Source organism: Leuresthes tenuis, unplaced genomic scaffold (assembly GCF_036924035.1).
Source record: "Leuresthes tenuis unplaced genomic scaffold, fLeuTen1.0.hap1 SCAF_16, whole genome shotgun sequence".
Lineage (NCBI taxonomy): Eukaryota > Metazoa > Chordata > Actinopteri > Atheriniformes > Atherinopsidae > Leuresthes > Leuresthes tenuis.
The window spans coordinates 3785766-3798084 of NW_027325370.1; the positions used below are offsets into that span (position 1 = coordinate 3785766).

General features: G+C 40.6%; 1 protein-coding gene across 1 annotated transcript in view; it reads right to left on the reverse strand.

Moving 5' to 3' along the window:
- Positions 1–12319, reverse strand: part of LOC140272084 (poly(rC)-binding protein 4-like) — a 33471-nt gene that overhangs the window by 11593 nt on the left and 9559 nt on the right. The window contains exons 2-6 of the mRNA XM_072367412.1: positions 7319–7508; positions 7152–7175; positions 5846–5878; positions 4051–4167; positions 469–600 (exon numbers count right to left, since the gene is read on the reverse strand). Coding sequence (XP_072223513.1) covers positions 469–600; positions 4051–4167; positions 5846–5878; positions 7152–7175; positions 7319–7426 — 414 coding nt within the window. The 5' untranslated portion in view covers positions 7427–7508. The remainder of the gene's footprint in view (positions 1–468; positions 601–4050; positions 4168–5845; positions 5879–7151; positions 7176–7318; positions 7509–12319) is intronic.

Sequence of the window (12319 nt, forward strand, 5' to 3'; positions counted from 1 at the left end):
ATGTAGTCAGGAGTTTTTCCCTTCAGATTCACCACTGCTGAATCATGGTGTATGTGAGTGATATATCCTTTTATTTTATGCTTGTTTAAATCTGAAGTGCTGATCTGAGAACACCCTGACACTGACATATTTCCATTTCAGTATTGACATCTGCACTATTTTGAGTTAAATGCAGTTTTTCCCAAAAAATCCCGTGCAAAGGGCTAAATTTAGCTTTTTATTCACACAGCGTTCCGACTTTGATAACAAGCTGAGGCCATTTTGCTGCAGCAGATAAACATGTTTGCCACCTGTCCAGGCTTGTTACAGTTATGAGCTTGAACAGTTATTGCAGCGATTCTGGATCAGAGTGTCTAGTACCTTAAATGTAGAAGCACTATGTCTTCATTGCACATTTCCTGGGGTATATTTGACCTTTTCATATTTTGGCCTTGCCTATGCAGTAGATTTTCCGGTCTGGCTGCTCACCTCTCTGATCTCCTTTATCTTTGCTCCACCCTTCCCAATAAGCGAGCCACACTGGCTGGCAGGAATGACCAACCGCAGAGTGACTGGTGGCTTAGAGCTGATGGCGCCGTTGGCCACCAGAGACGTCAGGTCCTGAGGGAAGGTGCAAAACAAATGTGGTGAAGGACAATGGTAAAGGATGGCAATGGGGAAATAAGATAAGAACTGAACAGGTGAAAACATTTCTGTTTTTATAAAGCCAGTCATTTATTATGATTAGTGTATTGAAAACAGTTAAATCCAAATGGTCCCCATCACGCTGCATCACAATGAGCCGGTGAGCCAACATGTCAACACATTACTGCACATCAGTGAGACCGCCTCCCTCCTGAATATGAGACCCTGGGTCGTACGTTCATAAAAGCAGAAACAACAACCTAAAATTACATCAGAGGATGTGAGAAACTGCATTTGAATGGTAATAATAATCCTGTTTTGATTTATCACCAACCCTAATCGAGTCTTATTATTGACAAAACCACACAAGGAAATGACCAGATTTTGTTGTAATGTGCTGTAACTGAGGCAACCGGCAAAATGGCATTCAAAGAGGTAATGCTCACATTGAAACAGCTGTCTGGAAAACGACAAAGAGAGTCGAGAACAGATTGTACTTGAGCTTATATGAGTGCTATATAATTTCTGCCACTTGCGGGGACTCTTTGCCGTGTTTTTTGAGCCCTTCTTGGACGTTTGCGGTCCTGCTGGGGTGATTTCTACCTTAGAAGGTTGCTGTTGACACATCGATGGAGGGGTGTGTCTGGTCTGTTAAAATGTTTAATGAGATGGTGACTGACAAATTAATTAAAATCCACGTGAAAGCCGGGATGCTGATTTTCTGGGCACAACATTACGCTGTAACAGGATGATACACTGAGATTAAATGACACTGGGAGTGTTTGCATGTGAACTATTTATGTGACTGATGAAGTTATTGGCAGCATCAGATTTAGGGATTCAAAGCAAAGGGGTTCACTTGCGAGTACTAGTTTTAGTTTTATCTCTTAAAATACTTGGCTACATTTTCCCTCTCACTGTAATTTCACTTATTTGGACTACTTTGTGCAGGTCCATTACATAAAATCCCAAAATATATCTCCTTTGTTGCAGTGCAGCAAAATTAGAAAATTAGATCACTAACGTCCAAGTTAGCCAAGTAGCTTTTATCCCACCATGTTCGTGTACTTCAAAGTGTAAATCCAGTTCTATGAACACGCACGACTCATCTTAGAACTAATAAATGCTGAACAGAAATTACCTTTACTGAAACAACTTTAACCCTGAATAGAAAGCAGACATTGGAGCAGATGTGTAGAAAGCAGCTCAACCTAAACTGTTAAAGCAATCAAAACTGCTTGGCTAAGCAAGCCAGATACAGTTATAAAGGCCGGGATATTTTAGTGCAAATATTCTGTTTACCTGGCATAACAACCAGACAAATACAGTAATAGTGGCTTATGTTGCCACAATGTCTCGTTATATTTCAGGGGAGGTGCAAATAGGCTTGAACGGTACCAGCCTACACTGTAAGCGTGGCATAGATTCAACACAGGTGTATAAATCTAGATCATGTAAATTTGAAAAATACTTAATATCATACAAAACCCCTGTACCACATCTTTTTGTAGGACCTAAAAAAGGTAAAATGTACATTTACTTATGCAGTCCAGCTAACTATTTTAGAGTAGATCGACAGAATGGGAGCATGTCTGCTATCATTTTCTCAGTTTTATTCAGTTTTCTGCTCATAAGATAAATTGAGGCTTTGGATGATGAACACTGATGATGCGATGACTGCTTCTACTTCTACAGTGCAGGTAGCAACCATGCACCCCCCCCCCATCCGGGTGGAGACTGAGCTTTTCATTAATAAACAGTGCCTCTCTGTGTACCTTTGAAATGTAAATATGCGGCACTGTCTGTCACACCAGCAGCAGAAATGTGACAGAATGTGGACCACGCAGCTTGTTTTTTTTAATGGTTTGGGGCCAGTATGCAGTGAAATTAGCTAAATTTGACCTATAGGGAGGGCGGGGCGGGTTGAGGGATTTTTTACTCATGAAAGAAAGTGAATAATGTTTCCAATAACCATTAACTTTACATCTAAAAGCATATTTTAAAGAGCCTCTTGTGCGTCTCTGCTCAGTATCTATATTTAGTGGAGCAGATCAGGCTCTCTTGACGTCTCGTCTCATTAGAAGAAGAGCACACAGCTTATCCGTACAATCACAAGACTCTGGGCATCATTTTCTTGATTTGATCTAAAAATATGAACTACATCTTAACAGCCGTGAGCATTCCCATGCTTTCTGGTGCCATGGCAAAAAGAGACTCTCAAAGCAAACTGGAGGGAATAAGACAGAGGGTTACACAAGCACTGCTCACATATTGTCGAGTTCTTAGGCTTGAATCCCAAAAGCTTTTTGCATTGCCAGTGGGATAAGAACTCTGTTTGGATTTCATACAAGCTATGATTCAGAAAAAAAGCCTGTATAATGGTGTGGTGCATGTATTGTGTTAGTTGAACAATGTTTATGATTATCAGACTTCATTTGCATGAATAAGCGACAGTTGAGGGAAAGATTATCCATAAAACAGCTGATCAACAGCCAAATGTGAGAAACAAGGGAGCTTGTGCTGTTGTGTAATCATAAACTGTAGAGACGGACACAAATGCTAGGTCTAACACTCAGAATCTGATTATTCTCCTTTGTTTTTAACTAAAGGTGTCAGATAATCTATATCTCAACTATATGGTGGAAGCAGCACACAGTGGGTCAGCCAATGTGTTACCATGGAAACTCAGGAGTTGCAGGGTTGAGAAGAGGTGAGTGTGAAGGATCTTTAATGAAAACGGCACTTTGCTTGTGCAGCCAGTGCGTGTTTACCGAGAGCTGTCGACCCAAGCAGCTTTGCTTGTCAGTATCTGCTGTGATGCTAAACCTGAGTGAAAATTCCCCGGTATTAATTAATGCTGTGATGGATAGTCTCCAGGGGAATTAATAGTGTGAGGAAACTGTCATCTATAACTCAGATGAGAGGTGCGCACATCCTTCTCATTAGCAGCTACAAATTAGTTACACTTGCACTTTTATGAACTGAACTCATAAAGGAAATTCATAAAGGAAAACAAGAAATTCTTAAGAATCAAAAAGGTCTTGCACCTGCAGCTACATTCACGCATCCCCAAAATGTTCTGGGTGGAACAAGCACATCAAGTGCCATGCGATGCTACATTTTCTTTTCCTTCCATCGCCTCAGTTCAGAGTGAAATCGATAGCGATAAAAGCATGTTAGTGGCAATGCCGAGGCAAAGCTCTGGAGATGACATCTTGTAATAATGTGGTAAAATGGCTTCTTGCACTTATTCCATGCTTCATAAACAAGACATTTCGGGTCCATTAAGACTCTGACCACTTTCATAAGTCTGCACCAAACACTTTTTGATTGGTCTCATTTGAAAGAAGCCCTCAGAGACACACAATTATTGATGCTCTCCTGTAAATCAGCTTATTCTACTGGTGTTCCATGCATTTCGGTTACCTCCTCTAGTTTGTACGTGATCATGGTGAAAGCTCTGAAGACACTGTCTGTGGAGCCTGTGATGGTGATGATCCTCTCTGGACAGGAGCCCTCTGAGATGTTGACGCGTGCACTGCTCTGTGGAACAGTTAAAGGAGGAGGTATTTCAAACAAACTGGGAAATTCTGTGTGTTAAAGGTTCAATTTGATTAGCTGGTAGGTTATGCTGTTTTACGTCTCAGAAGAATCATGTCAGTTGTTCCCCAGTTTCTAGAGTCAAAGCTAATAATAATAATAATAATAAAAATAAGTAAAAATCTGCTGACTATACTTCTTATCCTCTCTGACTTACAGGTATGTTAGGATGCATCCAAACCAAACAAGTCATTTTTGACAAAGCAAAGCGAAGCAGCCTTTAGTAACGATGCACACAACCAAAGAGGCTTCCTGAATACCTGACATTTGTCACGATCACCTCATTTAAACTTAGCTGTTTGTTGCCTTTTTTAAAACTGGGTGCTGAGAAACTGTGCACAAAAACATCTGCTCGTTTATCTTCTTGTTGTCTTTTAAAATATTTTCTACTTGCATCTTAATCGCAGCTTTGTGCCTTTCGCTTTATTCTTAAATAGCAAGATTTGAAGAGATTCTGTAGCTGATAGTTTTGATGCACGCCATTCAGATGAACTCACCAGTCTGATATTTTTTATCCTCTCATTTGAATCTTAAGACAAATTGGAATTCAGCAGTTTCCAATGTGGTCAAACACATACTTTACTTTAAACTTAAAGCTACATTTATGTGTGTAAGACTGATGAGCTATTTTGTCTCCAGACAATAAATCTGCCCCCCTTTGTCTCCTCCCATTTTGTGTTCTCGTACATCCTGGTAAAGACACATGAGCAGAGGCAAGACAGTCCTCTGACCTCTGGGACATTTTTTTCCTGTCAGTCTAATGAATCATTCTCCCTCGTGTGACTTTAAAGCTTGGGGAGGGACTGACAGGATGAGGCTCGTAGGGATGTAACAAAGGCCAAAACTGCCTGGCTGGAAAGATGGATGAATGAGTGGCTGGATGGCTACCATGGGTGACTGCTTTAACCAGCAGCTCTGCAGGGCTGCATTGTCCCATGACCTCGCCATCCCTCTGTTTATCCTTCTGGCTCATAAAGCACAACATAAAACCTTTTCAGCAGTGAAAGAATCAAATTTGCCGCCACCAGTGTTAGGCTAATTACTTTCTAATACCAAGAGTTAATCAAGTGGCATTAGTTTAGCTGCACTCTTGAGATTCATAAAGGGGGAATCGAGGGGCAGACCGAGAAAAAAAAAGAAGGATGTTTTAAGCAGGAAAAGAAAAGGAAAGGATCGAGGAGGTGCAATGAAGAGTAGAGGGGGTGGGGGGTGAAATTGAAAAGTGTTATTGCCCAAAAGGTAATTTAGACAATGTTTCTGATCTGTATGCTTGTCAGACTCAAACGGGCAGGGAGAACTGATCTTTGTTATTAAATACATGGAACTGCCAAAAGCCTGACCAGCTAAATATGTCTCCCTGAGATTGAATTATTTTCTCTTGAGATTAACCTGCTGAATAAAGATGTAGCTGTTTCATGTTTTGATATAGAAAACATGAACAAAGGGTGCTTATTTTGGCGTTATGGTAACAGCTACTCGTTCAAAGGCACTTGCAACTTGTGATCGCACAAGACAAAAAAAAACAGGAATTTGCAGGCTGCGAACACATGCTAGTAAATGTGGAAATTGTAAAAAAAAGAAAAAGAAAATGCTTCAAAGCTTTCAATCACGAACACTGTACCTCTTCTCGTATTCGTTTGACAGTCTCTCCTTTCTGAAAAAGAAAAGATGAAGGGTATTTTAAACAGAATCGAATGCGCTTCAGTTGAAACATCCAGCGTCCTCGACCTCGAAGTGACCTTCCATTTCAAATGGTGAAATTCAGCAGAAATAAATTCCTCTAGAGTTTCAATCTGCAATGCATCTTGGTAATGTCCTCACAACTAACTCTGCAAGGACATATCATATATATTAAGGGGGGTTGTGGCTGCATACTGCATGCAGTATGTGTGGACACCTCCCGCCAGGGACAACAGCATTTTGTCTGACATATGTAACACTGAGACACAGCCTCCACTCGCTTTTTGATTACTTCTTCTTCTCTAACCCACTTCATTCTGGCGAAAGTCCATCCAAGCTATTCGCACACTCGTGCACGAGCTGAAAAGCACTTTGTTACGAGAGTAACAGCGGTGTCATCTCACAGCATCACCACCCTGTTTTTTTTATTATGTTCCTGGAAAAAGTATAATCTGTGGTCTATTGTGACTCTGCTGTTGGCGTTGTATTGAGGTGTGCCAAAGAGATAGGAAGGGTGGAGTGGGAAGTTATCAGCCCAAGTGCTGCAGCTAAAGTGCCTTTCTCTCAAGCTTCCCAGTAAACACGAAACTCATCTAACTCATTCTGTTTTCCTTGATTTATCGGTTTCTGCAATGCACCGCACATCTGTTGTGGCATCTTTCTTTTCAGCCCTTTCCAATCGTCTGCATTATTTTTTGCTCCTTCCTCCCATTGATGTCTTTAAGGCTTGATTGCAAGGCCTGCAGAAGCAACACACTCCGGACAGACTCCTCCTAGCAGACACTGGAAGTGCCCACAAGGGGCCAACAGCAATATGTCTTTGGAGCTCGGTTTCAACATGAAGCTTGCAGTCAGTGCACTTATGTTTTTGTTTGATGGATTACTGTGGTGCTTTATGGGAGGTGGGGGTGATTGGGAGGTCTTCAGAGGGTTGCTTTAAGGCTATTATATTTCAGATGGTAATATTCAGAACAGTGAATGTGTGTTAGAGGGTTTTTTGTGTTCTGGTGATTTCAAAACGGAAACATAACAGACAGAAGAAATATCCTACAAAAGGCTTATTAGTAAAACAGGTAAAAGCCATCAGAAAGGTATTGATCAGCCTTTGATGTAGTAAAAAACATGATATTAAAGTCAGGAATAAGATTAAAATTGTCAGCTTAATCAGATAAATAAATTAAATTCTGTTTTTAATGGGGAATATTTTCCTGAAAAGCTTTAAGTAGATGAAAAATAAGATTTCTCACCTTTCCTATGATGCTGCCGACTTCCTGAAAACAAAGAGATAAATACGATTATAAAAAAAACAACATAACCCTGCTGTACGAATAAAGGTACTAATTCATGGCTGTGTCAAATCTTAATGCTTAAATGCTTAAAAATTCCCAGCCACATGCATTTATTCATAAACAACCTTTCCGTGCATGAGCAGTCGTAGCGTGAGGGTCACTCCCAAGCCCCCGTCTCCAAAGTCCTGCTCACAGTTCATAGTGGTGTGGGAGTGGCACGCAAGGAGACGCATGAACAAGGCTCATTCGCTGGTCACGCAGTCGACCGAAGGCCAGGAGTCGTTCTCTGGCTCTCCGAGATCCTTTAGCGTTGATCTGAGAGAGAATAACAAAAGTCGAAATAATATGGCTCATGTGTTTTGTATGCTTACACATACCAATGTGTACAGAATGGATACAGATAGATTATAAATTCTCGAGAGGCTAAGATTAATTCAATGTGGTTGTGTTGAAAATAGTGTCTGAAATATGACTTCAGGAGAGTGTTTTAATGCTGTAGGATGAGCCTCTAAAATCCTATCTCAGGCCATTTTTACTCTGAAAAACACAGTCTCTAATAAGTGTTAAAATAAAAACACATCCTAACTATTAACACAGTGACTTATAAAACCCACAGCAGGTCTCCAAAACAAAAATACTGTAACAAACTGGCCAAAAAAGGGGGTCATATTTTTTCACTTTGCACCATAATACCAGCTTGCTAATTGGCAGATTTTGTCTGTTGTGGTTTGATTCAGTCACTAGCAGTGAGAATCACCTTCTCTCTCCTTTTTATCTCTCTCCGGTTCTTCTCCCTTTGATTTGTCTGTTTCAGCAAACAAGACAAAGACTAACCAGGCAACAACGGCAGCAGGCAGAAGTAAAGGGAGACCAATCCTTAGAAGGTGGTGCTCCGGTGCCAGCATGCGACGTGGCGTGACGTACTTTGACTTTCTCAGTTTTGTGCTTCATCTAACTGCATTATCAACTGAATTATTGTTCCAGAGGAATCAAAGATGTTCGGGACAATAGAGGAGGTAACAAAGCTAAAATTAAACACATTCATATCGCTAAACAGCTTTCAGGCTTCATGCTGTTTAAGGCATTTATGTGAAACTTTTTCATTGGGTTAAGTCGATGTAATACTGATAATGATATTCATAAACTCATAATGAACCCAGCTGTGTGTGTGTGTCTGCAGGATATTGACCAGAGGCGCCAGCAGTGTCAGCAGTGTTGCTTTGGGTTCCTTACAGACTGTGGGTGGCTGCCGATGACTAACACTATCTGCGTCTTCATAACCTGACAAGCAGCTTCTCTCACAGTGAAGTGAAATGGTTGATTTTTTAAAAACTGGATGTATATTCTTTTTTCCTCTCAGAGGAATGTGGCATGAGATTCATGCAAAGTTAATCAAATTCAATTCGTAACAGTTTTCATAAAACTGGAAATGTTCAGAGCTTCACGGGGGAGCTGGCTGGTTTTTTCTTCTCCAGCTCAGCCGCTCGGTAAGAGCAAGAAGAAAAAGGCACTTTTATGGTGAAGCAGAGCAGAATTTAAACACAGGCAGCAAATGAGAAGCATCTGTACTGATCCCAGAATGACAATGTGGCAGCAGCGTTGTGCATGTCAGCTATGTGACACACGGTATTATGATTAATGTGGGAGTCACCTGGCTGCTCGTAATCTCAGCATGGCGTGTATAATTAGTTCATGGAATCACTCGTGTTTTCTCTTGATTTATATTTGCTATATTTGTCAGCACGGACAGGCGAGGTTAAAAGTAGAAGGATAGAATAATGGAGGACAGCAGGCAGAACATGGCAAACAAGCAGTACAGAGAGGCACAACATTTTCAAGACTTAAATAACCAACGCGTGAATAATATCTGACTTTTTGTGATTTGTTTTGTGTACATCTCTTTGCTAGAAGCAAGCCAATTATAACTGAACACCGATGGCTCTTACTGCACTCAGGGGTGTGTCCTAATTTTTCACTTAAATATTTATTTTTAACTAATATTTACCATTCAAACTCGCTGTCAAGCAGCGCAGATGTCAAAGGCTGTGCCTGGGCAGGGCTGTGGAGGTGAGCAACCAGAGAACTGGGTGGGAGGAGCACTGCCCAGATTTTTTATTCTGATTGAAGTGAGAGAAAATTAATGCTGAGACAAATAGCACTCACATAGCTGCGTCTCATGGGAACATTGATCCGCTGATGGATGCTAATGGACCGCCGATTTACGACAAGCCACCCAGCAGTTAACAGGATGCAAGTCAGTGGAAAAAGGACTTTTTTTTGTTTTCACTGTGAATGTAAACAAGGTTTAAAAAAAAAAAGGGATTTCTACATGTGATTCATGAAGCATTTCTTCCAATAATAGCAGGTTGTTTTTTTTGCGTTGTTATGAGCCTGTAAATGCAAAGAAAGCCTGAGTCTGTCACATCTGATTTGTAGTTCTTTGTACTTTTGTACCCACACAGCTGACATGGGCTGGAGACTTGGCTGGTTGCCGATGACTGATTAACAAGATCAAAAAGTTAATTTGCTATGTACAATTATAGGATATTATCATTTATTTTAAACTACTAGCATTTCTGGTGCCAAATGGTCATGCTAGATTTACTATTTGGCTAATAGCCAACATCTGTACCTCAGATTCGTGTCTGAAACATAAAATTTGAGTGGGTGAGCAGCTGACATTGCCGTCCCCAGAGGTAACACATCTGCCATTGTTACAAATGATCTTACTTTGGTTTGTAGACTAATTGAACAATAGATTTATACATTCTCAGCTCCAATGTCAAAGATACTTTTCCAATATTTGACTAAGTCCGCAGCTGACGTTGGAATTATTTAATCATAATTAATCATGTGAGCCATTCATATCCCGTAACAATGTGCTTACAAATGATTGCCTCCTTTCTGACTCATCAAGGCCACTTGTTTGCCAAACACATTCCAACCAGCCTACAGTAATATTGTATATCAGCCTACTGCTGCAATCCTCATGACACTGACAGATGTTTGTGTGTGTGTGTGTGTTCTTGTTTTTCTTTATTTGCATATTGTCTGGTGAGCTATGTGAAGACTTCATATTTGATTTAAAAACTAAAAAAAAGCTGTTGTTTTTATCGAATTCTTGAGAGACTTGAATGCAGATTTATTGTTTTTTATTTAGTACACAGGGCGACCATCGCACAGCTGATTTATTAATGCACACACGTGTCTCTTAACATGTCACAGAGCTTGACATTTCTATTTCTGAGCTTTATGTTCCAGCCATGGTCATAGCACAGTCTGACATGCCAACCGGGCAAACTGAGGCCGCTCCACAGCACATGTCTGTGGTGTCATTTTGCTGGATTAATGTGCATCAGACAAACCTTGCACTGCTTTGTTTAAAGTGACGCGTGTTGAATCAACTTAGAAACCATCAGTAGGAGGCTCATCTCCACACAATTTCCATAAAAATGTCAAACAAAGCCTAAGGGTTGACTGAAGATAAACAAAAACTGAAGCATTATTTTACTTGCAGTTAGCTACAGATCTAAGGCCAAGTGATCATGACTCTAAGCTTGATTGATGCAGCCTGAACACGTGTTATCACAGAGCACATTTGTGCAGCCCGTGGGCTAACTTCATTATGTTTAGGCACTGAAAGGCATGGCTAAAATGTTAGCACTTTATTGCATTAGGAGTTAATGGTTGAAGGGATCATTATGTGCATCTCTGTGGGTTGATAACAAGGCATGTGCTCTGTGTCTGTATGAGGGTGGTGAGCCTCTGAACTCTTCATTTCCAGAATCCCAAGCAGCAGCGTTCCAGCAGGAACAGAGCCCCTCTGTTCTGAATTAGACCTGGTAACTCAGAACAGAGAATTAGCAAAGCGCAGACTGCAGCACCAGGCTGCCAAAAGGCACTTAGACCAGGAGGGACAGGACGAGAGCTCATCCACATCTCTCCTCCACCGGCAGGGACTTTGCAACCTTGGTCTTTGCTCTGTCTGACTGAATATATCACACATGAGCCTCTGTTCTGAGTGACTGCCTGTATTCATCTTTTTGTCCACTGAACCGAGCACAACTTTGTGAATCCAAATTCACATCTTAGGCTGTCAATCCGATAGAATATAAGTCAAATCTAAAACACTTGACATTATGTACGTGTAATTGTTTTATGCAAATAGAAAATCATGGAAGATTGTATCTTCCATAATTAGTCTTGTCACATTTAGTCGAGTCCACTCCTTTGTCCCACGGTGAAATACAGCCCCACTTAGATGGAATTCTGTGTAAAACGTAAACAAAAACTAACGTAATGATTTGCAGATCTCATTAACTGATACACCACTCACAACACAACAGTTATAACAACAGTGATAGATGCTGCATGTGGTTTAGTGTTGTCTTGTTGAAATGTACGAGGCCTTCCCTGTAAGGGAAGTCTTCTGGAAGGGAGCATATGTTGTTCTAAAACCTGTATATACTGTATCTTTAAGCATCAGTGATGCCTTTCCAGATTTGCAAGTTGCCAGTTTCATAGGCCCTAACTGAGTGCTGATACCAAGCCAGATGGTCTGCTCCTCTTTAGTCCAGTGGACACAGTGTCCATGATACCAGCGAATATCAGATTTAAATTTGTCTGACCTCAGAACAGCTTTCCACCTTTGCCTTTGTCCATTTTAAATGAGCCGAAGGCCTGAAGATCACAGACATCCACTACTAGCTTTCGGTCGTGTCACTAGATGTCTCTAGATTTCCAGAATATTTTGATGCTATCATTTACTATAGATGGAGCAATATTCATTCATTTAATCTTGAGAAACATTATTCTGAAGTTGCTCCATCCTAAATGCTGCTCCCATCAAATTCAAGACGAGCAAATATTCTTCCTGAATCATGTCTCACTTTCAGTGTTTTTGGTTTTCCATGATGGATAAAATCTTAGCATATCACAAGCTAAGATTTTATCCATCATGGAAAACCAAAAACACTGAATAAATCATTGCATTCTTTTTTTTAGGAAAAAATGGGTGACAAATTGAATAAAAACCAGAATCAGTCTCTCTTAACATTAATTCTACAAGTCTCTGGAACTTTTTTGGAACCATTTAGGGAATCCTCGTGCCCTGCATATGGTGGCAC